At 47.6% G+C, this 24,808-nt stretch overlaps 1 protein-coding gene across 13 annotated transcripts in view; it reads left to right on the top strand.

Annotated features, from left to right (window-relative positions):
• EHMT1 (euchromatic histone lysine methyltransferase 1) overlaps nucleotides 1-24,808 on the top strand; it is a 121,636-nt gene that overhangs the window by 51,029 nt on the left and 45,799 nt on the right. For 7 of the 13 annotated variants that reach the window (XM_042786495.1, XM_042786504.1, XM_042786498.1 and 4 more), the window contains 3 exons: nucleotides 7,484-7,571; nucleotides 19,163-19,719; nucleotides 22,354-22,395. In XM_042786495.1, coding sequence (XP_042642429.1) covers nucleotides 7,484-7,571; nucleotides 19,163-19,719; nucleotides 22,354-22,395 — 687 coding nt within the window. Of the gene's footprint in view, nucleotides 1-553; nucleotides 1,460-7,483; nucleotides 7,572-9,218; nucleotides 9,303-19,162; nucleotides 19,720-22,353; nucleotides 22,396-24,808 lie in introns of those variants that run through there. The other 6 variants (XM_042786502.1, XM_042786501.1, XM_042786503.1 and 3 more) reach the window with 4 other exon arrangements.

The following is a 24,808-nucleotide window of genomic DNA, read 5'->3' as shown; positions in this document are numbered from 1 at the left end:
TCTTTGGTCTGGCTTTGCTGTATGGTGGTGTTGAGCCTTGAGGGGGCAGAGGAGGAGGATGGGCAGCGGGCAGCACTGCCTGCCAGGATTTACAGTAGTCAGGAAAGCAGCAGGAGTGAAGCTCACACACGCTGTACAAGCTAATTGGAAAGTATCCTTAAAAAAAAGAACAGAACTTAGAGGGGAAAAAATGTAGAGCAGGCTTTTTAAAAAAAATATTCTGGGATCCAAGCTTGCTTCCCCCAAATCAGGTAATTTATTTATCTTTTTCCTTCAGTCCCCATCAGGAGGGGGAAGGCTGGTGGACAGGATGGAGAAAGGTTGATGCAGTGGGGGTTAAGAAGATCTAATGTGCAAGTGTCTTCCCTGCAATGCTGCCATACTGTGTCGGAGCAGCACAGTGCCTCTTGCAAAGGAAGCTTTTCACAACTTGTCCTTGTTCCAAGGATGAGGAAACCTCCAGCTCTTCTGGCATTTTCTCTCCGTCATAATTCAGAGCTGCTTTCACCTGTAAAGTATCATCAGGACGGACAGGAAGAGGACTGGAACAGAGAGGGGGCTCAGAGCAACCTCGCAAGGCTTTTCATGGAGCTCTTGGTGTTAAATGAGTAACTTTTCCCCTCCTCCTCTCCTCATTTTCCTGTGTGCCTGCAAAAATACTCTGGTTTGCATTTAAAGGAGAAAACTGTATGTGCTGGGACTAAGCCAACATGTTTATTCAAGGGAAATACCATATTTCCAACCCTTTCTCTCACAGAGGAAGGCTTGACAGAGGATGGCAGACTGGGCTGGGTATTATATTTTTAGGTGACATCGAAGCACAGTTGTGATGTGAAGAAGCTAAAAATCATGGCTGGCATTTTGCATTGAGCTCTGCGAGACCTCTCCTCCCCACTCCTCAGCCCCCAAAGGGGTTAACTTCTCTTTCCAAAACAGGTGGATTTTGACCTAAATCAAGGAGAAAAAAGGGAAAAAAAAAAAAAAACAAAACCAAACCCCAAAACAACAAAACCACCACCACAAACCCACAGCCTGCTACTTTCCACACTCTTGCCATTTCCCTTCTCTAAAGCAGATTTTTATTACGAGGGGCTGGAGGGGGCCGCGGGCGGTCAGGAGGCAAACGCCTGCTCCTCTCCTCCTGTCAAAAAATGGCAGGTCAGTGTGTGTCTGTAAACAATGCAGTTATGAAATGGCAGCGCCAGGCCGAGCTGAGCATGCTCGGGAGCTGCCTGTAGGGGGAGGTGAGCCGAGAAAGATGATCTAATTCAGTGCAATTCTTGGGATTGAAGGAAAAGACCAGGCTCCTCTTAATGACAGAGCAGAAAAAAAAGGCCCCACGCCGGGGACGAAGCCCGTAGGCCATGGAGGAGAGGGTGTGAGGATCTCCCACCTCTAGGACTTCGGGTGCTGGGCAGCGCTGTGTCGCTTTCTCACCCTCCAGGAGAGTAAAGCCTTGGTGAGGTTTTGCTGTAGTTATTAGAGGGACAGGCCCGAGGGTGCAAGTTTTATTATTATTAGTTTTCTTTTGTCTTTTTTTTTTTTTTTCTTTTCCCCCTCTCCTTGTCTGCTTTTCCGGCTCGCAGGCGTCGCTGTCTTGCTGCTGGCCTCTCGATGGCTGGAGGTGACCCAGACAGAGGTGGTGTGGGCAGCAGAACGAGGTCCTCCAGGTCCCAAGGGAAGCCCATGCGGGGCTTTCCCTCCTCCGCCGACCCGACAAGCCCTTCTGGCAGGCACCGTTGGGACGGGCAGGGGCAGAGGGAGCTGCTCCGCTGGCTGTGGTGGTTTGGGGGTGGGAGGAAGAGGAGCGCGGAGGCTGAAGAGGAGCCTGAGCCCTGTTGATGGGGGTGAGCTGCCTTCCAGCTCCCCTTCCCTGGGGTGCTACGACCTGCTTGCTCCAGGGTCCTCCTGGTGCTGTGGTTTTCTCCTGGCTAAGCCTTCCTGGGGACTGAGTGTTTCTGAAATGGCTGGTTTGCTTTTGCTAGAGATAGTGATGAATCTTGGTCTCCATTTTTGGGTTTTCTTTCCCCCCCTCCCCTCATGGGTGCTAGGAGAAGGCAGACAGCAGCTGTACTCCTTGCTAACCTCAGCCCGTGGAAGGAGGAGATGCCTTTGCTCTGGATTTACACTTGCCTGCACATACAAGTTGCACTGGCTTTAAAAACTCTACTGGGACACAGCTAGATGGGTATGATGCTTCCCAGCGTGGAAGCACTTGGGAAGTGTAAATCGATCTCCCTTTACTGGAGGGCATGGGCTCTGCAAACCCCCCTTGCCTGAAGCCTGCACGCCATTGTGGACCGCGTTGTCTTACGAGAAGTCACTTTAAGTCATGTTGTGTTTCATGCACGTGTCTTGTTCCCAGCTGTTGCATGCAGGGACTTGCGCCTCATTCCTACCTTTCCCCCTGTTTTAGGAGTTGATTTGTGTGGCTGGAATAGGAGAGAGGACATGGGGGTCTAGAAGGAAGTGTTTCTGTTCTTTTAGGAAGAGTCTGTATGAAAGGAATTCAGGAGACAACAGAATTGCAAATAATTTGATTGGGGAGAAACTTCAGGCTGAGGGCAGTGCTTGTTGTGAGCTGCAGATAAAATTCCATGTTCACATGATTGCATGAGGCTTATAAGGAAGTGGCCTTAACCTAAAAAAAAAAAGGAGCTTTGAGACTGGTGACTGCTTTGTAGGCCAGGTATGCTGGTGGTTACGTTTCCTTCCTTCTCCAGATCAAATGCTTCTGCTGCTTCTAATGACAGGCCCGTGGTCAGTGTCCCCACGAGCAGCGATCCCAGACCTGGCCTGTGCACAGCAGGACCTGAGCAGCACCGAGATCTGAAATGAGCAGCCTTCACGTGCCTTCAAAAGAAACACTCTCTTTCTACAAGCATTTTCTTAGTCATTACTTCCTATATAATTAAGTACAAAATGTTTGTCTTCTCTTTAAGGCAAAGGTTATTATGAGCAAGTTGGTTTGGGTTGTGGTGGTGTTTGTTTTTTTGTTTGGTTTTTTTTTTTTTTTTTAGGAGAAGGGAGGAAAAAAATGAGTGAATGAGAATCTGCTGCTGCTGGGGTTGCATCATTTATTGAGAGCTTTGCCTCTCTGCCTTGCCGCAGTGTGTATTGCAGACCTCGCTGCCACCTTGCACAGGAGGTGAAATCCTGCCTTGCTGAAGGGCTGGCGAGAGCTTTGCTGAGCCCCGGCTCTGCTGGGAAGCTGGCGTTGGGGCGCGTGTCCCAGCCGCTCGCGGGGAGCGATGCCCCGTGGTGTCACCTCTGGGGGGTTGGTGTCCACCGAAGCGGAAGGCAGGGTGGGCAGGATCGGTGCCGTGCATCCCGCCTGGTCTGCAGGCAGATGTGTTGGGGCAGCTGCTGCCCTGAGCAGGAGCGAGCAGAGGTTCAGAGGGGTCCTCCTGCTCCCAGCCCTCTTTCAGATCGACCTGCTTTAGCTGCATGGCTCCGATCAGAATAATGCTGCTGCAAAGCCTCAGGTTCTTAGACAGTTGATTTTTAAGACAAAAAAAAAAAAAAAAAAAAAAAAAGACCCTGGTGAAGGTAGACATCTTAGCACATCAACCTCCGCTCCTTCCTGGTCTGCCTGGAGAGAGCTCTGGTTCATGATGTAACTCACTGGTCTCTTGGGCTTGGTAAGCTGCAATATGTTGGAGTTTTGCTGTGCATGTGTTGTCTTTGCCTATAAAACCTGTTTGGACCTTTGTGAAGGGCACCCGGATGGCTGATGAAAATGTCAAGGAGGAGGCTGAGAAGGCTCTTTCTGTGTTTCCCAGCTTTGTTCTTTTTCTCTTTTTTTTTTTTTTTCTTTGTGGGCTTTTTTTTTTTTTTTGTGTGTTTTAAAGGCACCACTGTAGTTTCTAGTCATCGTCTGTTTGGAAGTGCTGCAAAGCCTTGGCTGGTCTGACCCATCTTCCATCCCCTGCAAAGACCTCACAGAGAAGAGGAAGCCTTGTTTTCTTGTAAACAGAAGCGAAGAGGAAAAACTGAACCAGCACTAGCTCCTCTGCTTGGATCCTCGTGGCTTTTAGAGCCCTTTCAAAGACCTAATCAGTCATTCTTAAGATGCAATAATTTTTGATTCCTCTTGAACCTTAAAAATAAAAGGGTTGAGGGGGGGATAATGCTTCACTGCTGGTGGTGTGTACTCATTATGGAGGCTCTCCAGCCACGGAAGGTTAATAATCAGTCTGGGGTCGGCGAGGGAATGGAGGCGGATGGCTGCGGGAAAGGGGGGAAGGAGGAAAAAAAAAAAAAATGGAGCGAGTGAGACTTTTATTGTGAAGCAGCCTGTGCTTGGCAGTTGGCTTTTGTTGGGACTGCTGCAAGAGCAGACATTTCTCGGCGGGGAGGGTGGGTATAGGATTTCCCTGCCAATCGGGAGCCGGCGGATTGGGGCATGGGGAGAGTGAGCAGAAAGGGAAGTTTGCTCTGAATTTAAGGGAGGGGAGGGAAAAAAAACTCAACACACACACAAAAATGGAGGTATTGACACTTGCGGTGAAGTTGTTGCTAAGTTGGCTGGGTGGAGCCGTGGGCCGGTGGGAATGAATGGGCAGCGCTGCCTGGCTGGCGGTGGGTGCCCGGTGGGTGCCCGGTGGGTGCCCGTCGGTGCTGGGTGCCGGCTGCTGCATCTGCCGGGTGGTGATGGAGCAACGAGGGGAGAGCGCTGGCCTGGGGGGAAGAGGCTTCAAGCATTTTTCAGGGGTTTCCTGTAGTTTCCTTTTGATGAAAATGCTTCAGAATTCACAGTTGGCTTCTTTTTTTTTTTTTTTTTTCCAATTACTATTTTATTTTCTACCTTGATGCTGAGTTTTTTTTTTGTTTCAGAGCAAGGCATGGAAGTTGTAAAGCCGCCGCCACTGCTAGCAAGGGATTTGTCTCTGAGATAGGAACCAGGAGAGCCTGTCAGGTGGCACCTCTGTTAGCCTTGCCCTGGCACCCAGGTTTTTTACTCTCACATGAAAAAAGCGATGGTTTCTCTCTTGGCGTTGGAAATTCTGCTTTGAGAGCTCCTGCTGCTGGCCGGGACCTGGGGCAGCCCCAAGCTCCTGGTAATTGCAGCAAGGAGGGAGGGTGGTCGTTAGCTGCTGAGGTCTGATTGACTCCAGGGTTCCTGCTGTGGCTTTTCTTCAGGCATCATGGGCTGAGCAGCACGAGAGGGGAGAATGTGGATGATTTGTGATGTGGGGGTACTGCTTATAAAGAAAAACTTGGAATTGGATGGCTAAGAACATCCTGCTGGAAATCCTGGGTCTTCCAGTATGAGTTAGTTTAATAGTGGGAATATCAAGACCTTTCCTTGTTGCAACAAAGGTTGGGAAAACAAGTCAGTCCCTGTTAGGCAGACTGAGGCTCTTTATTTGCTGCTGGTGTCTGGCGAGGGCCTGGGTGCCCCTTCCCATGGGTGGGAGCCATGGGGCTGCGGTAGAGCCCCAGCTCTCTGCAGTGCTCTTTGTGTTAGTCTTGCAGCAGGGTAAGTCCATGAGAAAAATTAAGTTATTCCCATTTTACAAGAAGTCTGGCTGGAGGAGAGGTAGAGTTTATAAGCAGATGTTTGCAGCAAGGATATATATTATTGGCTTAGCAAATAAAAAAAAAGGAAAGCTGATCTATGTTCAAACTTTGGGCTGTGTTTCTTGATGGAAGCTGTTGGCCAGCATCTGCTGGAGGTATGTTCTGTTGCAGGCTATCTGATCAGTTGGCTGAGCTGAGGTTTCAAATGCTTACAGCTTGCTTTTTGGTCTGAGTCTGAAAATCTGAAGGTGGTGTGCTTGGGGCACAGGTTCCCTCTTGCTGAGAGCACCTGGATGTGGCAGTGTTTGCTGTTTGCTTGTGCTCGGGGCCAGGCAGCCACCCACAACCGCCTTCCTCCTCGCTAGAGGAGCAATCCTTGAAGGTGCCCTTACTCCGGGCGGGCAGGCCTGGCAAGTGGTGGAGACCTTCCCAAGAACCTGCGCCCAGCCGGCGTCCCCCGAGTCCCCCCCTTCCCATCAGCTGCATGTCACTTTGCAGCTATAGTGGCATTTAGGTGCAGGACAGGGTGGTCCTGCAGGCACCAAGGGGCAGGGACCCAGTGCTGGATGAGCCCTGCATGGGGCAGGGGGCTGCCGAAAGTGGCGTGAAGACCCTGCGCTGCAGTACCTGCTGGCACCTGGCATTGCAGCTGAGTTTGCATGGAAACCAAAATCACAGGGTGGCTGGTAATAGCCACACCAGAGCTCATCTCCCCTGCTAGCTTCGGACAGAAACCGATGTGGGGAAGGACGAGCTGCTGCTGGGAATGGTTTTGTTGGGGCTTCCTGTGTGCGTCTTATCTCGTTTGCTTGCTTTATGGGAGATGGGCAGGTTGTTTTTGTTCATTATCACTCAGTGCGCTTTAAACCTTGTGATTTGCATGGCTGCAGGCACCATCTGCTCTCGGCGCTGGCCTACAACAGTTGGCTTGACCTGGGCTCATTCTTCCCCTGCGACGCAGGCGGCGTGCGGTGAGCCCTTCGCCCGGCCTGGCCCTGGCCGGCACCGCTGCCTCCCCCATCGCACCGCAGCTTTGCAAGGCAGTCGCCATCTTTACTTTTCAGACCAGCTTGTCTCCTTAAACACAGAGCTGTGTCAAAGGACCCCTTCTCTTCTGTTTGTTTTTTTTTTTTTTTTTTTTTAATACCTTTTTCCTTTGTTTTGTTAGCTTTTTTTGTCTTGACACTTCAAAAAAAAAAAAAGAGAAGGTATTAAGGCTGCAAACCTGATCTAGCAGTGTGAGTCCAGGTGTGTGAAAGGCAGAAAAGATGAGCAGGTGTTCCCTTCTTACAAAAAAAAAATTTAAAAAGAGGGGAAAAAAGAAAAATTGCTTTCTATAGGATTAAAAATAGACCTCATTAGCTTTATTAAACATGGATGTTATGAATGATGAGCTAGCTGTAGCTCACTGATGGTTTGGATTGTGTAAGTTACATTTGAATGAACTACAAAAAAACCCAAAACACCAAAAGCATACTTGGGACTGTAAATGTTGCTGAACGGTATGTTATGAGAAGTTTGATAGATCTGCCTTCCCCCACCCAAAACCTCAGAATAAGGATCACCTCCTCGAGATGCCTTTCATGACCATTTTAATCCACGCCTGTACAGACATACTCTGCTGGATTCCCAAGCACATTACACTCAGAAAATCTGTCTGGCTGCATCTTCACCAAAGAGCTGTGAGGTCTCAGCCCTGGGTGCAGCTCGAAACCCCTCCGCTTCTTGGGTGAGACGGGCTGTCAGCTGGGGCAAGCCTTGCTATTCCTTATCTTTGACCTGTGTCTTCGTGGCAGTTTCCTGGCATCATTATTTTGCAGAATGAGGTTTGCCGGTGATGTAAACAGGATGTGTCCATGATTGTCTCATCTTTTAAATGCAATGTGTGTATGAGCATTGAGCTAAACCATGATATTTCCTTTTTTTCTACCCCCCCCATCCCTTCTCTCCCCAACCCTAGCGAGCAGTGCTGAGTAAGGGAGAGACAAGGAAAGACGCCTGCATGAAGACTGAGCTGCTGAAAGATATCACCAACAACAAAGAGGAAGGTGAGCACCTGCCTCGGTTGAGGGCCAGACCTTGCTCATGCAGTCAGCACATGACAGGAATAAAACTGAGGACTTGGAGATGTCCCGCGGGGGTCTCAGGTGTGCTCTCAAGGACAGAGTGGCTCCATTCTCCTGTGTTTATTCTGAGCAGGGCTCTTACCCAGAAGATGCAAATTTGCTTTTCAGTCCATCCATCACCACCCGCCTAAAGAATAATACCTCATTTTCACTTCTGCTTTGGTGTGGCTGTGAAGCGAAAAGGAGTTACTTTGAACCTCCTCTGTGTGACTGGTTTTAACTGAACTCTGATCCTGCCACATGATGACCTAGCCCTTTTCCTCCCTCTATTAGAGTTAACTTTCTGTTTTCCTGTGAGTTTCTCTGTTGCTCCAGAGCAGGCACCAACCACTGCAGGATGGCTGGTGGGGTTAGACACTTCACACCTCGTGCTGTTGTGGGGTGCTTCGTGGCATTTGTGTTGTTTCTGCTTGCTTTTACTTTGCAGGATGCAATGCATGTGTTAATTTGGCAAAGTCTTTCCTGTGTGGTTGTCTGTGAGTTGCATGCACACAAATCTAAGGGCTTAATAAATGTGTCGGTGGGATTAGGAAAAAAAACCCACTGCCCTTTATCTTCCCCTCCTGTCCTTTCTTTCCATGGCTTTATTATTCCTTAACTAGTTACTTCTTGTAGCTCTGCAGGGATTTGGTGTATTTTTGTTCTCCTTTCCATAATAGAGCATTAGAAAAGCACTGAACTGACCCCATCAAAATACCTAGTCTTAGCTAGAAACAAAATTTTGGATTTAATTCAGATGTGTGTGAGTACAGCATTACTTTTTCTTTCTCTTATGTCCAGCATAATGTTTTGTCAAGCTGCTTTAGCTCAGAACAGGCAAAATATTGAATGCTGCGTTAGATGTGGCCACGGTGCATGCATATTAACTGGGAACACGTGAGTGCTGCTGCTGCCACTGGTTGTGTATGGACCTCTGGTCTGGGCAGACCGGAGATGAAGTCTGAGATGTCAGTGGGAGGTCATGTTGCTCTGGGAAGAGACTCTCGCTTTGATCCCTTGCCTTGCTCGGCTCAGGACTAGAAAGCTAGTTTATTTAGCTCTTAGTTGATCTGAAGGTAAGTATCAAGTCTCTATGGAGGTAAAAATCCAGAAGGAGGGGCATATCTGCATCTTGTATGTCTTGACTGATTTTGACTTAAAGCAAATGCTGTGCATCACAAGGAAGCTGAGAACCCTCCCTGTGCAGGAATGGTCTCAAAGCTTCATGAGGTGCTCAGGTTGCAAGCACTCCAGCTTATTGTCCAGTTCTGTGACTGGGAAAAGAAGGGTCCTAAAATGTCAACTGCATAGTCTCCATTCTTGTGGTAATGTTCAGATAGTATCCTTCTCTTCCCAAGCATACCATGTCTGTAGAAGACAATGGTTTGCGTGGTCGTTGTGCCATATGCATTGTTCTTTGCTGACCTTCATTATCCAGCTGTGATCGTCATAGGCGTTCAATTAGTTAATGTCCCTAAAGTCTGTTAATAACAGTGTTTAGCATTGGCAGAGAATTTACATTTTTGAGTGTTGCGTGAACATTAAATCATTACAGCAGACTTGCAGGATGGCATGAAATAGTATCTTCAAGCCCTGCTTCCTGACACAGGGATGGGTGGCAACGCATGGAGCTGTCATGTGTGGACTGGAAAAGCACCGTGAAGATTTTCTTCTGTAAGTTTGCTTCAACAGTCATTTTCCTTTAGCGAGGAGGATAGGACCAGTACTGTTCAGTATCTTCATCAAAGACATAGACAGTGGGATTGAGCACACCCTCAGCAAGTTTGCAGATGACACCAAGCTATGTACGATGCGGTTGACACGCCTGGGACAGGATGCCATCCAGAGGGACCTGGGCAAGCTCAAGAACTGGGCCCATGCAAGCCTCATGAGGTTCAACAAGGCCAAGTGCAAGGTCCTGCACATGGGTTGGGGCAACCCCTGATACCAGTACAGGCTGGGGGATGAAGTGATTGAGAGCAGCCCTGTGGAGAATGTCTTGGGGGTACTGGGGGATGAAAAGCTGCCCGTGAGCTAGCACCATGCACTTGCAGCCCAGAACCCACCCGTGCCCTGGGCTGCAGCCAGAGCAGGGGGGGCAGCAGGGCCAGGGAGGGGATTCTCCCCCTCTGCTCCGCTCTGGGGAGACCCCCCTGCAGTGCTGGGGCCAGCTCGGGGGCCCCCAACAGCAGAAGGACCCGGAGCTGCTCGAGCGGGGCCAGAGGAGGCCACGGAGATGCTGGGGGGGCTGGAGCAGCTCCCCTGGGGGGCCGGGCTGAGAGAGTTGGGGGGGTTCAGCCTGGAGAAGAGAAGGCTCCGGGGAGCCCTTCGAGCGGCCTCCCAGGGCTTAAAGGGGGGGCAGGAGAAAGATGGGGACAAACTTTTTAGCAGGCCCCATTGAGATAGGACAAGTTTATAAACTGAAAGGGTAGATTTAGACTAGATATGTAAGGAAGAAATTTTTTTATGTTGAGGGTGGTGAAACATTGCAAGAAGTTGCCCAGAGAGGTGGTAGATGCCCCATCCCTGGAAACTTTCAAGGTCAGGCCAGATGGGGCTGTGAGCAACCTGATCTAGTGGAAGGTGTCCCTGCGCACTGCAGGGGGTTGGACTAGATGACCTTTAAAGCTCCCTTCCAACCCAAATCATTCCATGATTCTGTCATATGTGGGAATGGGAATCTGCACAAGTCTGCTGGTGCTTCTGGGTTCTAGTTCAGTCTGAGCTGGTGCAGTATACTGATCATGTGTTTGATGGGAGCCATGGCCTGCAATGTAAGACTGGATTTCAGTACTGAACTTGGGATCTAAAACTTGCAGAGGCTTGAACTTGCAGATCCAAAGACTGACTAAAGGTGATGTTTAGGCTAAATTCACTTAGTGTGAATTAATTTTTTTCCCTCCTTTTACTCCCCCTTGACTCAGAAGGGTACTGGTACTGAGGTCAGTATCAGAGCCCCATCTGATCTGTGTTAGCACACCCCATAGCTCTGCTGCTGCCTCTCTGAATGGCTTTTTACGAGTTACACCTCTGTGTACAAACTTGTGCTTTCTCCGTGTCCAAGATGAGCCAGAAATTTCAGGTACCTTGCAGCCTTGAATGAGATTTAGGTGTCTGTCCCCCAAGCAAAGCACACTGGCACTGCTGCAGTAGCAAGTGCAGCCGCTGTCTGGCTCCACCACTGATGGAGATCATAATGTTGGAGATCCCCATGAAGTTGTGTTGCAGAGAAGGCTCACAGTCCTGTGGGACAACAGCTGAGGTGCCCCACTCTGTAATCTGCTGTTTTGAAGCAGGGCATCTGCAGTGTGCCAGTTTGTCATTTGTGACAACTCAATAGCTGCTGCCCCAGGGGACAAGTTGTCGGTGCCGTGGGGCTGGGGCAGGGAGCTGGCTGGGTGCTCTTGGGAGCAGCCTGGAGGTGTGGGGGCCTTGGGTGGGCAGTCATGGTGTTTTGTTCTTTGTTCCTTGAGTGGAAGGTATGACAGAAATGCACTGTTGTTACCAGCTGGGATGTCCTCTTCTAGCTTCATCCTGACACCAATAAAGAGAAATAATTGAACATACAACTGTAGGAACAAGATCTTTGCATGTTCCCAGCACTTTCATTTCTAGTTCTGAGACTGATTCCCAGCCTGCATAAAGCCAAGTGTAAGTTGTTCAATAGACTCGGTGTCCCCTTCTATGTAAAATTCCTCAATGCGGATAGCAAAAAAGCTGTAGATGAGACTTGTATTTTGTTGTCTGTGGGGAAATGTTCCAGTTCAGTTTTACATGTGAGCGTGAGTTTAGGTCCGTATTTCCCTTTGACAGGGAGGGGAAAGGGACAGGGAGATGGAAGAGATGAGTGGAAAAAAGTTGCTCTTGTGTTCTATTAGACCATATTGGTCTTAGTCAGACTCGGAGAAAAACTAATTAAAAGTGGTTTCTTTGCAAGAATCACTGCCAAAGTGATTTCAGTTGCAAGTGATTTTAGTTCTCCTGCTAATGTACATAGCTCCTAACTCCATGCTGCATCTCACTTGACCTTTCAAGGCAAACAGCTCCTTTTCTGATTCCCCAGCCCCAGAAAGTTTCACTAAAGCAATGGCACGAGGGAGCAGGGAGGGGAGTTAGTAACCAAGTTCTTCATTAGCCTCCGCGTTTCTGAGGCTTCACCTGAGGCAGCTGTTTCACAAGAGCCACGGTGCTGGAGCGTAGTGCTGGATGAGACATGCACAGTCACTTTGCTCTCAAATAAACTTAAAACTGGTTTTAGAGAGCATCAGGGTTTTAAATTCCTGGAGGGGCCTTTTTTTCTTTTTGTTTTTTGTTTCTCCCTTTTATTGCAGATAGGAAGCTGCTGTGAGTGAGGAAGGCGCTGCTTTCCACTGGGCGGCTGCCGCCTTTGCATTCCCAGGTGCAGAGATGGCTGCTTTAAAAGGAGAAAAAGAATAATCTCCTGGCCTCATACTCTGCACTAGGATCCCCTGCTGAGACTGACAGCCAGGAGACCAGACAGAGCAAAATGATGCTTAGATATTTTAGATGTTTCACCCAGATGTGCACCCAGGTGCTCCCTGTGCTCAAGAGCCCTGCTCTGCCCCGCAGCAGAATTCTCAGAGCCCAGCAGCCCCTGAGCAGGAGCATCCCTGGGTCACAGATGGGCTCGGGGCCTCGTGGCCAGCGCTGCAACGCTGTGGACCCAATCCCACAGCAAAGGAACGAATGAATTTCATGCAGGTGGTTAAACTGCGTTGAGTCACCACCAGTATTCAGAGGCAGCCCACTGGTGAGGTGCTGAGTCCCACTTACCCAACCTGTGTAATCTCAGTATTGAGCATTCACAGCAGTTCTTTTTTTTTTTTTTTTTTTTTTTTAACTTTTCCTGTTTTGACTCTTGCTGTGTCTGGTGGGAGATGGGAACCAGTGATACTGCCACAGGGTGACAGTGCCCCAGGGCACTGGGAGAAGTGGCTTTTGTGTTTTGAAAATACAGGGCAGGGTCTTTGATGGACATTACCTGGCTTCATGGATTTAAAAGAGGGTGAACCATCAATAACGAACCCCAGAGAGGAACTTTGGCCTGAAACACTTAATTCTCTTCATTTTTTGGCTTCAGTGGTAGATGTGGTGCTTTCCAGTACATACAGGGTCCCCAGCCACCAATTCTCCCTAGTCTGTACAGTTTCAGCCCCCATCCCTTTGTCATCCTTTTAGTGTCAGCTGGGCTTCTTTTTGGCTTACAGTTTTCCTTTTTTTTTTTTTTTTTTTTTCTTTTTCACTTTGAGGAGGAAAGGGGGAGGGAACTCTTGTAACACAATGATTATAAGCAGGTGCATTTCTCGCTTTTAAAGTTTATCCAGCAGGACAGTAGGGTATTGAACAAATGACTGTGGTATTTGGTGTTTTAAAGATAATCTGCAAAGTGCTTAAGGTAAAAAAATCTGTGAAATGTGTGCATGTATAATCATAAATATGCAGTACTTACTTGTACTGCCAGTCAAAATCGTGAGCTTTTCATTTGAGCTCTGTCTTTGCTTAGTTCAGAGTTTGATATTTCTCGTGCAGCAGCTAAAGCCTCATGGCTCAGCTGCAGATATGGAGCTGCCCTGTGCTCTGTGCTGGGGGCACTCGAAATGCAGGGAAAATATCGTGCAAGATGTGGGCAGGCGGGTGTCTCGCCTCTACCAGTGCTCAGCACCAAGATGTTCAGAAAAATGTGTAAAAGTTCCAGATCAGATAATAGTACATTTGCTTATAGGGTTGTTTTTCTTTTTTCTTTTTTTCTTTTCTTTATTTTTTTTTTTAATTTCTCAGCCCTTAGTGATGATTGCATTTTGGCCTGTTTCTATAAGGGCTCATAATGCTTGCGTATTTTTCTTATTTTGTCTCGCCAAGCAGTGAGATCTGAATTTAAAAAATGTATTTAAGGCTTTATTTTTTTTCAGAGCATTCTCAAAGTCACACAGAGTTTTGAGCTGATCATCTGACTTCCTGCATATGGCAAGTTTCTGGTGGCTACTCATCCCCTTCGGGCTCTGCAGAGGCGATTTGGTTCCCTCTGGCTGTGGCCGGGACGGCTGCTGGGGTCTGTTGGGCAGGCTCTGCCCGCGGGCAGGTTTTGGCAGGCTGGACCGAGCCCCCGCCAGCTCCAGGGCAGGACTGGAGCCAGCTCTGGCTCTGCTGGGAGGGCTGGGAACCAACGGGGAGAGGCAGTGGGGAGGAACCAGCATTGCAGGAGCCTGGGCTGGGAGAGCAGAGGTGGGTTTCGTTTTGCCTAATTTAGGGTTTTCTTTGAAGCTGTCATTCTAATTCTGGACTAGCCCAGCTCATTTCTGTTCACACGTGGTAGGCACGTCCAGGCGGTGCTTAGTTTATCCAAAGAGATGTCTGAGGTCAGGCTGTGCTTTTTGAACTGTCATCTTCTCTCTGTTCGTTGCAGTGGTGGCGTAGGGGCACCCTGGAGTTTGAGATACCTTTTAGACACCTAAAATTAGATGAGGTGTCCTCATCCTGTCTGACCTAGCTTCTCCTCTCCTTTCTTAAGATTCTGTTCTCTTCATGGGAATTTTAATTCAATTTTGAATAACTGTTTGGTATTAAGAAAAAGACTTAAGACCAAAACTGCAGCAGAGGATCTGCTTGAACCTGATGAGAGGTGGGACCTCTGCATTATTCTCAATGAATTGTTAATTCAGAGAAGTGATATATTACAGATTATTCTTTGCCGTGTGGAGTCATGGGGATAATGTATCTGCATAATTTTCTGAGTCTTAAATTCCTTATGTTACTAAAATGTGTCTTCTAGGAGCTGGCTACACCTTTACTGAAGTTTGTTTCAAATTGGTATCAGCTTCAAATACATTCTTGGGAGATCAGTCACCATAATGCAAAATAAATGTCTTGGGCAAGTTACCTGTCCTACATGTTGCTGGATTTAAAATTAATACTGAAGGCTTGAATTGGGATGCAGCTTTGTAGTCCATATGACAAACTTTTACTGATGCATATGCCATAGGAAATGCATAAGGGAGTTCTGAAAATACTAGGATGCTTCTAGTAAATGAAGTTACACTTTTGTGGACATTCATTGGCTATGTCTTGCTACCTTTTTTTTTTTTTTAATTAAAGAATGGTTGTAGATTAAGGAACAGTGAGGGACTTGGAGAGAAAATTGAATACAGAGGAAAACAGTTTTGCTCTGTTTAGAAGGGATGAATACTGCCAAGTTGTACAGTTTTAGAGAAATACCAATTTTAGGTTTTTATTCACTTGCACTTGAAGCACAAGAGCAGAAAAGCTGTTGAACAGCACTTTCATGAAGAGAACTTGTTGCCATGAGATGTATTTGGAATCAAGATTTTAGCAGGTTTGCAACGAAACTTTTTTTTTTGATGATGAAAAATGGGAGATGAAAAGGTCATGTCAGGAACAAGTGTTTCTTTAGCTGTCTGGTGCTGCTGAAGAGCTTCTGTAGGCTGTTTTATTCAGTATTTCTCCATTGTGAGGTTGATGCTGTCTCTAGTTTGTGTTCCCATCCCCATCTATAGCTCATATTTCAGAAAAAGTGTAAATATATATTGAAATGGGTCTATTCAGCAATGCTTGTAAATGTGCAGTACTGCGTGTACCTAAGACCTGTTGGACATGGTCAGACTTGCAGACGTGTCCCGTTACACGAGGATGGAGCACCGAGCTGGAGGCAGAGCATCATGGCAAATGGAGTGGTAGCCTAGCCTGGGATGGCAACTCCTATTTTCCTATTACCACCAGACCAGGTATTTTGGTTGTGAAAACCAGAATCGCTTACTTGGGTTACCACATCTTACTAAGCAACGTGGCTCCTGACATAACCTAGTTCTTTGCAGGGGTCTCTTCAACTTGATGTTCAGGTAGGACTGGGGGATGATGAGCTCCTGCAGTCGGTGGGTTGGCTGTGCTGCTTCTTGCAGGAGCCCTGTGCTGTACAGGAACTCAGTTTGTAGAAGAGAATGCTATTCCAGAATATTTATGAATTTGTTTTAGTGCTGCCAGAAAAGTGAGCAGGAGGAAGGAGATGATAATTTTCCCCAAAGAAGCCTGTCCCAGCAGCTGCAGACAGTCTTGCCCCCGATGTCTCAGACCTGCTGGAGGCTGGAGAGGGACAGAGTCTCTCTTCCCGTTCAGTCCTTGGCCTCTGATGATTCTTGCCAGCCAGCGACCCGTGTGATGACAGTTCCTGTAACAGCTTTTGTCGTGTGGATGCATGTCTGTTAGGCACCAAATTGGGACACTCCACAGCGCATTTCGCCCGGCCCGCTGAGCGGTGGCAGCGCTGGTGGTCGGGGCGGGAGCTGCAGGACCTTGCTTTGCCCTGCAGTGTGTGCAGTCATTTACAGCAGGGCCGAGGGGGTGTGTAATCCTGTTAAATCAAAACCATACCCCTGATGACTGCTGTCCCGTTCTCCAGTTCTGTGCCACTTCAGGGACAATGAGATTTCATATCTTTGTTTTATTAAATCTCTAGTCATACAGATTTGGAAGTCTGGTACCTTTTTATAGGGATTTGATGGCACGTCCACAGTCAATCAGATTGCATTTTCCACACTTAGTGTGTGTGTGTGTGTGTGTGTAACTGTATATGGGATTTTACTTTTAGTCTCATGGATTTTTCATAAAGTCTGTGATGCTTTCTGGAATAATGCAGTTATTCTTTCCCCTAGGACAGTGCTCTAATTTGCCTTGTTTTGGTTGTCTTCATGGCAGGTAGAGCAATTTTTGCCCTCTGCTTATTCAGTTTATCTAGTAGTCAGCCACTGAAGTTATTTGACTGCTCTGGTGGGAGCAGGCAGTATTTAAATCAACGAATACTGAAGGCTTCATTCGGCCAGGTGCCTAGTGCTGAGCACTGGAAATGGCCATCTGTGGTTAGGGAGCTCATATTTTGTTTTCTCCTGGCACTGACTTTGCTGAAATAATTGTTTAAATGGTCACAGCACAGTCTTTAAAAGACACCAAATGCAGAAATAGAAACAACGATTGAAAGAGTAAGTGCGTAGCTGTTGGCTCCCTCTGCCCAAGACTTTTCAAATAGTTAAATAACAGTGAAAAAACTAGCACTTTATCTTCTCCCAGAGTCGTTGCTGTTCCAGACAAACCCTTGTGCATCTTATCAGAGCTTTCAGTACACAAAAGGTGGTCTGGGTGGCGTGAGAGGGCAGCAGATGGAGGTGATGGCTTTGAATCATGCTTGGAGAGCCACTCGATTGCTGCCTGCCGAGGTGGGGTTTCTGCCCCTGCCCCCTGCGTGTGCTCCAGCGAGCACTGGTGAGCGCTTTTTGGAGGCTCTGAGCCAGCAGAGTCCGTGTGGGAGGCAGTCGCAGGCTGGGTTGCCCAGGTTTGAGGGGAATGGACCCGCTTAGTGCAGGTGTCTCATCAGGAAAAACAGCCAGAGTTGAACCCCGGGGAAGAGTTACCACTTGTCATCAGGGTGTGAAAACACTTTCCAGTAAGATGTTTTGTGCCCTACATGGTGTGGCTTTCAGTTGGAAATAAGGAGCGGGACTAGGACCGTCCCTGTTGTAATTTATGGGTAGGATGAGGCTGGAGCAAGTCAAGTGCTGCAGCAGGCCTTTGAGACCCACCTGGGCAGAGCCCTGACCAACCTGGCTTGAATTCAGCATTGACCATGCCTCAAGCCAGAGGTTGAATTGGATTGTCTAAGCGTCTTGACCAGTTATAAGAGGGCTTTCAGTTTGTCTTTAAATCTCAGATGAGCACCAAAAACCAGGAAGCTTGGGGAATAATATGGTTGTTTCAGGTACTAGAAGGCGTTGCTTTTAGAATCTAGACCTGCAAGTGCTGTTTGTGCAGAAATCTGTATGAAAATCTTTGAGGTCAACCCAGTGGTAAGGACACAGACTGAATGAGTGCATTAAAAAGAGGTGGAAAGGAGGGGAGGTGGGTAGGCCCTCAGATAGTTGCGGAGAGACTTTTTTTCCCGATTGCCACTAACTGGAAAGGGAATTTGGTGGTTTTGGGGAAGAGCTGACCCAGTGTGCTGTGCAGCACTGCTTCTCCTCCCTGCTGACGTCTGTGCTGAGCTGCCTATGCTTCGGGCATGCAGCAAAGCCCTGCAGACCTGGGCTCTGAATAGTCAGCCCAGCTACATTGGACTTGATGTCCTGGGATGCAGGATCTTGGTGGTTCTTCATGATTTAGCCTTGCATCAGGTTTTTGCCAGGTCAGCAGAGGCATTCAGAATATTGTTTTCCTTGAATGTTCAGGCTTCAAGAACGGTGTGAAATGAGATGCTGATATCCAGCTTGCTGGTCTGGCTTGCAAAGTTCTGCTCTGGTTTGACTCCGGGCCCTTCTGGATGCTGTAGGTGAAAATTGCTTTGATTCAGGCTGGTTGTAAATCAGTCCTACCTGCTTTGACAGCCCACTTGGACAGAGCTTTTGCTGGTACTTCTTGTGATGCTTTTCATAACTGTCTGGCCTCTGGAAGGAAAACAATACAAGGAATCCCTAACAGCAGGTTGATTTAATGGTTTTACTGATCGTGCCAGTGAATTGTTATCACTCCTGGTTGCCTGGGGAGCTGCTAGTTTGTCATGTTGGAAACCTTTCTGCAAGTACATGGCGTTTATTCTTGGATTTTTTTCAGCTCAGGTCTGAAATCTCTGATGGGACAAATTCATTGATGGGGGGAGCATGGAAATGTTTGGAAGGGAGGAAAAAAACCCCTTTTTACACAGACACTCATGTTTTATCTGTGCTTGAGCTTTTAGTCAGTCTGCAAAAATCTTGCTGCATTTGAATTATGTAATTATTTTAGTCTAGAATTGCATTTAACATGCTTCACCCCTGTGTTTACTCTGGCTGTTGCCTCTGAAATGACACTATGAATCCTGCTCCTGTGCCACTTCATCCCAGCGAAAGAGCCGGTCTCCACTGGACAGCATTGCCAGGAGAGCTGTGGTTGCCAGGGAGTTACTTGTTGTGATGTTTCACGTAGTGACAGAGCCCTGGTGTAGGCATTTGGCTACTGAGCTGTGTCTGTGCCACAAAAGCTCACCTGTACAGCCCTACCAGCAAGCTTTACTTGTGTCAATCTGGCATTGTGAAGGGTTTTGCCAGAGAACTGAATACAAGATTGGGCAGCGTTTTGTTTGACATGCGAGGTGTTGACATATGGTCCAATAAATGTGGTTATTGGAAAAGCTAAAGATAATATTTACCTTGAAAAATCCATAGTTGGGAATAAATGGCCACGTCTGCAGCTGAGGCAAGTGAGAATGAGTGCACTGCTTTCAACTGGGCCACCCACCCCAGTTTTCACCATCTGAGGATCCAGGCAAGCTGCTCAGGTAGGTGAGTGAGCAACCTAAATGGGGAGAGAGAGAGAGAGAGAGAGAGAGAGAGAGAGAGAGATAGCAAGCGGTTTTGTGGAGGAGAAGTTTGCTCTTCGTTAGCCACTGTAAGTAGATGTACCTTCACTCTGGAGTTGTGATACCACTTGTGACCCTTTTTTTTTTTCTCCTCTCTTCCTCCTCCTCCCTCTTTCTCCAGGGTTTAATGCCATGGCTGCGGATGAAAGTGCTACAGAAAAGCAAGCGGGGGAACCAAAAATGGCAGTAGATGGTGAAACCAACGGTTCCTGTGAGCACAGCGAAGCTGGTAGCCACCCAAACCCAGCTAAAAACACTCAGGACAATACGAAAGTGAGCCAGCAGGACTCTAGTACTAAATTAAATAGGATAGCAGAAAATGGCATTTCTGAACGAGATGGTGAGACTGGGAAGCAAAACCATATGAAAGCTAATGACTTCACACAGACTTCTGTAACAGGGAGCAATGGATATATTCTAACCAAGCAGATGGCACAGGAGCAACCTCTAAGGACTACCAGCACCTTTGCTTCTCTCACCGGCCATGCTGCAAAAACCCTTCCAGGAGGAGCAAGCAAAGGGAGAACTGTGGGCTCCTTTTCTCAGATGCAAGCCACGATGCCAACCAAGCTCGGGGAGGGCAGTAAGGACATGGATGCTAAAAAAGCCACCGCTGCTAACACCGAAGTCAAGGTCCACAGAGCACGGAAGACAATGCCTAAACCCACCCCTAGCCTGGTAACGTATACGCCCAGCAGTCAGTGCTGCTGCTGCTGCGATTGCTCTTGGCTTTCTTTGAATGCGTGAGAGGGATACCGTGCTGCATGGGAACACGTGTAATTTGGAGGTGTCCCACTGAGTGGATTGATCTAGCAAAAAAAAAAAAAATATTTTTTCTCTTCCTACAGAGAGACAGAGGTGTTAAAATAGAGTCACATGGCCACCATCAGCTCTCTTCCCCAATGTGTTTCTAAATATATAATTGATCAATTGCCTTCTCCAACAGATGTATGTGAGGCACTAAATGGCCTTTCTCTTTTGGCTGTATTGCTCATCAGCCGTCTGCTGAAATCCAGAGCTGCTTGTGAAACAAATTAGATTTCTTATAAGTTCGACCCAAAGGAAATTAAGCATAGCATGTTAACTTGAGGCTTCTCCTAAGCTTGGAAGCTGTCAAGAAGCTGATATGTTAGGCAATTTGATTGCATTGCTGTATTATTATAGTAGTAAACGAGATGATGTTTTCTCTCTCCCTCTGTGTTGCCTGCAGTAATGCAACTTGTTCAGAAATCTTCACTCCAGAATCCTTAGGGGTGGATTTACCATCACTTAATAAAACAAAGCTCTGCCTTTTTTTAGGAGGCAAAAGCAGATGTGAAGTCATCTGGTGCACTCATGTTCTAGTGAACAGAAATGAGCCTTTCCTTGTCATTGGCCAAGTTTGGATCTTTTGGTTATTTTTTTGGTTCTTTGCCAAAGGTAGGGAATAGGTACTGGAAGAGGCAGCTGTCCACATGAGCGCTTGGTCTCCATCCCTGTGACACTTTATATTTAGCTACAACGAGCTAGATCCTCTCCTAGTGCTATGTCTGATGGTGGAGAGAAACTGGCTGAGGTCTCCTGCACCTAGGTCAAGGATTGGGAGCCCTGCTTGGCAATGTGGGTCACACCCAGAAATAAATGGGGAGCTGCTGCAGCTTTGTAAAGGTTGGGGCAATGGATTGCTGTTAGCTAGCTACCAGCGTATGGCAGACCAGCAAATGCAAAGTGATCCTCAGATCTCACCCACATGTTGCAGCACAGCAATAATATGATGTGAAGGTCTCAAAGCTGTGAATCGCTGTGGTCTGGAATAGGGGAAGAAAGTTAAAAAAAAAGATGGGTGGCACCTAGCCAGCCACAGATGGGGAAAGGTGCCCTTGGCCGCGGCACCACCTGTGTCCCCGGAAGCAGGTGGGAGTCCAAAGAGCACATCAAGATTACAAACCTCGTGGGCACCCAGCCTCAATAGTAGGGCAGAAGCCACGCCTGCCTTCATTTCCCGACCATTCTCCCAAACCGCTCATTTCCCCTCTGTCTTCCCCTGATTGCATTTGAATTCTCTCACTCCTGCTGTGTTTTCTGGCTAGCAAGCAGGGAAGCCCAGATGCAATACATGCAGCCTGATGAAAATCTCACATTGGGCTGTCTCTTACACAGACAAGGCTTTGCCACCGAAACTTCCTTGCAGCTTTCCTCCAGCAGCCTGTTGTGCACTTAAATTAGGCTGGGCAAACCCCCAGACCCTTGTGGAATTTGACAGGGAGAGATCCCTTGGGGCTGAGCAATTGAAAGAGGCAATTCCCTTCTAAAAGACAACTGCTAGGTCAGGAGGGAGTGTTTTCCTCATTCATATTTTATGATACATCAAAAGAATATTTTCACGCAACCCCTTGTGCTTCAAGGTTTGTCTCTAGAAAGCTGCGTGCGATGTTTGCGAGCGCTTGCAGCGCTCCGTTACACGAGTTGCTGTGATAGTGCTGTTGATCGTTATTTGCTCACACAGTAACAGCAGTGTCAGAAACCAAAGTCTGCGGTTACTGGGCATCTCTAGAAAGTTCATAGCCTGTCCTCGGCACCTCTGGCCATTTCCCTTGGGTTTAAAATAGGGAGAGAAACAAAATTCACAAGGGTGGTAAGAAGAGGCCGTTCCCATGCTCTCTGCTCCCATGTTCTCTGCTCGAGCCTCTGCATCTGAATGTGAACCCAAGATTTGATCTCGTTTCTACAAGACAATAAAACATCTGTTTTGTTCAGCCTTCCTGATAATTACGATCTAATTTTTTCCCATTGTCTTTCAAATTGACGTGCTATTTTCTTTTGAGTAGCAGAGTTCTTGTTAATTGTAATTTTTTCTGTCCTGATTATTTCTTTGTTGAGCTGCTTATGAGGCTCATCACCACAGCATTGCAGTAACTTTTCATGTACCAACCTGCACATTCACACCTTTTCACCTTCAAAAGCACCATGTTAGCAGGTGCTGTACTCCAGGAAATAAATTGTGGAAATCACCCAGACGTTGATGTTACAGGACACAGTAGTTTCCTTTGCTAATATTTTTTAAAGTATTGTTGTTCTCTTGGTAGACTATTCTTGCAGACCTGTGCTGCTTGGGAGAAGGAGGGGAGGAATGTGTTTTGTTGCCTGCAAAGCGTAAACATTTGTTCCCACCGGCTCCTGCTCCTGCAGAAACCCACTGGGGCCAAAAAATTATTTTCTGTAATCCAGTATCTGTCAGGGGACCTTGGTAGCCTTTTCCTGCACATGTGGATTGGTCTTTGAAAGGAAGAAAATAATTTTCTCGCAAATGTAACCAGCTTTTTCTCTGTTTAGGAGTTGCTTCCTGAATTGGGATCGAAGCTGAATCTGAAACAGGTGACAGTTTTAATTGATGTCGCATGTTAAAGCGGTTTCTGAACAAAGACCTTGGAGGAGTTGTTGATAGCATCATTTCTGCTCCCCTTGTGAATAATACAGTAACACAACCATTGCACCATTCTTTTGTTCCTAATCCATTTACAATCCTATTAAGAACCCAGAAGTTTCCAGGGCCAGACAGCAGACTGAAAAGCAGGTGTGTGGGTGGGTGTGTGTGTGCTGTGCTTGGAGAAGGCCCCTCCTGCTCTGAAGCTCCAGTTTCTGAGCTTAACATTACTAAGATGTGTCTGGAAGGGATAAAGGATGATAAAGGTAGTGAAAGCATCCCATAGTTATCTCTTGAGATAGGAGGAACAGATGGCTGAACTGGGAATGCTGAGTTACGTTTCTGTTCATTACTTGGTGACCATGAGTCTGCAGTTTGAGGTGTATGTCTCTGATGGTATTTTTTTATGCTGTGCAGAGGGCCAGGTCAGGGGAACTGAACTGTCAGAAGAAATAGTGCAGAAATCCATGAAATTAGTATCTCAGCCTGATTTACAGTGTAAGCCCAAAACATAGGGTATGTATATAACTGGGTGAGAGAAAGCCTGGTCAGGATGGAGGAGCTTGGAGCAGGAGACACTTTGCTTATGTTGGTGTTTCTACCAATATTCATCAAGCTATACCTTTAAGCAGCATTGGCACTAAATACCTGATCCCTGGACTGGTGAGCTGCTTGCTTTGTGCACAGGTGTTGCTGAAAAGTATTGTTTTCCATGTCAGTGCCCAGCAGTACTGCAGCAGTGTGCTGGTGTGGTCTCTGGGCTGCTCTGCAGGAGCTCCTGGCCCAAGAACATTTTGTGTTCATCTCTTGGGCTGGGCAGGTGGCAGTTGGGGGTTTCCGAAGGTCTGGGCTTGCTCAGCAGGCTCAGACCCTCTCATTGCAGAAAACTCAAGACAAAGGGCAGGTCCTGATGGGGATGGTGATGGGGATATTGCCTCCTTGGGGCTGGTGGGGGAGGGAAATAAATAAAGGAAGAGTACAGGGCATAGTGAAGTAGAGCTCTCCATCTGATTGCAGGTGCTGCTGTCAGCTTGTCTGAATCCAGAAGGTGTACCTGTGGAGGACCCGCTCCAGAGGGGTACCCAGGTGTGCACGGGCAGACTGAAAGTGTGAAGTCCGTGTGTGCCAGCTTGGCCTTAGTTCTCCTATGGGAAATCTCCTTCAGGAGTGATGAGACCGTAAACTACCACTGGACATTTTATATAGAGGGTTTACTGCATAGGGAGGTAGAAAGTGAATGTATATTGTATAGTAGGCAGTGAATGTTTATTGTGCAGTACTTTTCATATTTCAGTGGTTGTGCTCGTGCTGCTGACATGGCTGCACTGGCTGAAGGGGGCTGCCCCAGCCACAGACCACAGCCAGCAGAAATAACCGTCCCAGTCCCAGGTCCCCAGCAGACCTGACCTATTTCTGTCAGGAGGCTTGCTATTGAAACTGGTTTGAGCTGCTCTTTTTCGTTTTGACTGATGCGTGACGCTCTCTTCCCCTGGAGTTGCTCCATCTAGGAGGGGACAGGGACAAGGAGTGGGGACTCTCCCCTTGACCCGTCAGAGTGCACGCCTCTCAACAGTGCTGGCTCAGAAACCCATTAAATGCAGGTTTGTAGCTTGGTTTAGGAACATCTACACTTAAGCACAGTCTGCCTAACAGCCTAAACCTCTATGATTTTATGCAGATACTGACCGCACACAAATCACTGTAGCGGTAATCACATCACATTGGAATTCCTCTTCTAATGGACACGTGTTAATCTGCAGATAAAAAGGCGTTAATAGGTGGATCAGCCTTGCAGCTTGTCTGATCTAGATTAAGACCAAAGCCATGCAGGTTTTTGTTGCTCCAAGGTAAGGCTTAGGCAGTGGTTATGATCCCCTGGCAGCTGTGCTGAAATTCAGTAGTGAAAAGTAATTCTGCAGCAGTGGAAGAAAGGGAGAGTAGCACCACTACAGCTCCTATAGGCACTGTCATCTGCTTGTGATAAATTTTGTATAGACTGATACTTCTTGCTCAAATATCATTCACCAGTTGTTAGAGGCAGATACCCCTTAGAGCTGCTACTTTGTGCTGTTCAAAGGCAGCACCTTGGTACGATGCACGTCCCTCTGCACAATGGATGGAGAGAAGAAGGTTGCTCCGTGACAGCTGCCGTGTTGCCCTGTGGCAGTGGTGGTTGGTTTAGTTCTCCTTGCCTTTGGCTTCAAGCTCGTATTGTGCTGGAGATGAAAGTCCTTAAAAGAAACAAGACATCTCGTGTGTTAAAGCTGGAGATGATTTCAGGTGTCAAGAGCAAACGGTCGTCCTTCTGCGGCGCCCTTCAGATCTGCCCAGCTCCGAAGCAGGACCTGCAGGACCTTTGCCAGT

Source organism: Tyto alba, unplaced genomic scaffold, assembly GCF_018691265.1.
Source record: "Tyto alba isolate M040663 unplaced genomic scaffold, T.alba_DEE_v4.0 Super-Scaffold_11, whole genome shotgun sequence".
Classification (NCBI taxonomy): Eukaryota; Metazoa; Chordata; class Aves; order Strigiformes; family Tytonidae; genus Tyto; species Tyto alba.
This window is presented reverse-complemented; position numbering and strand designations above follow the sequence as displayed.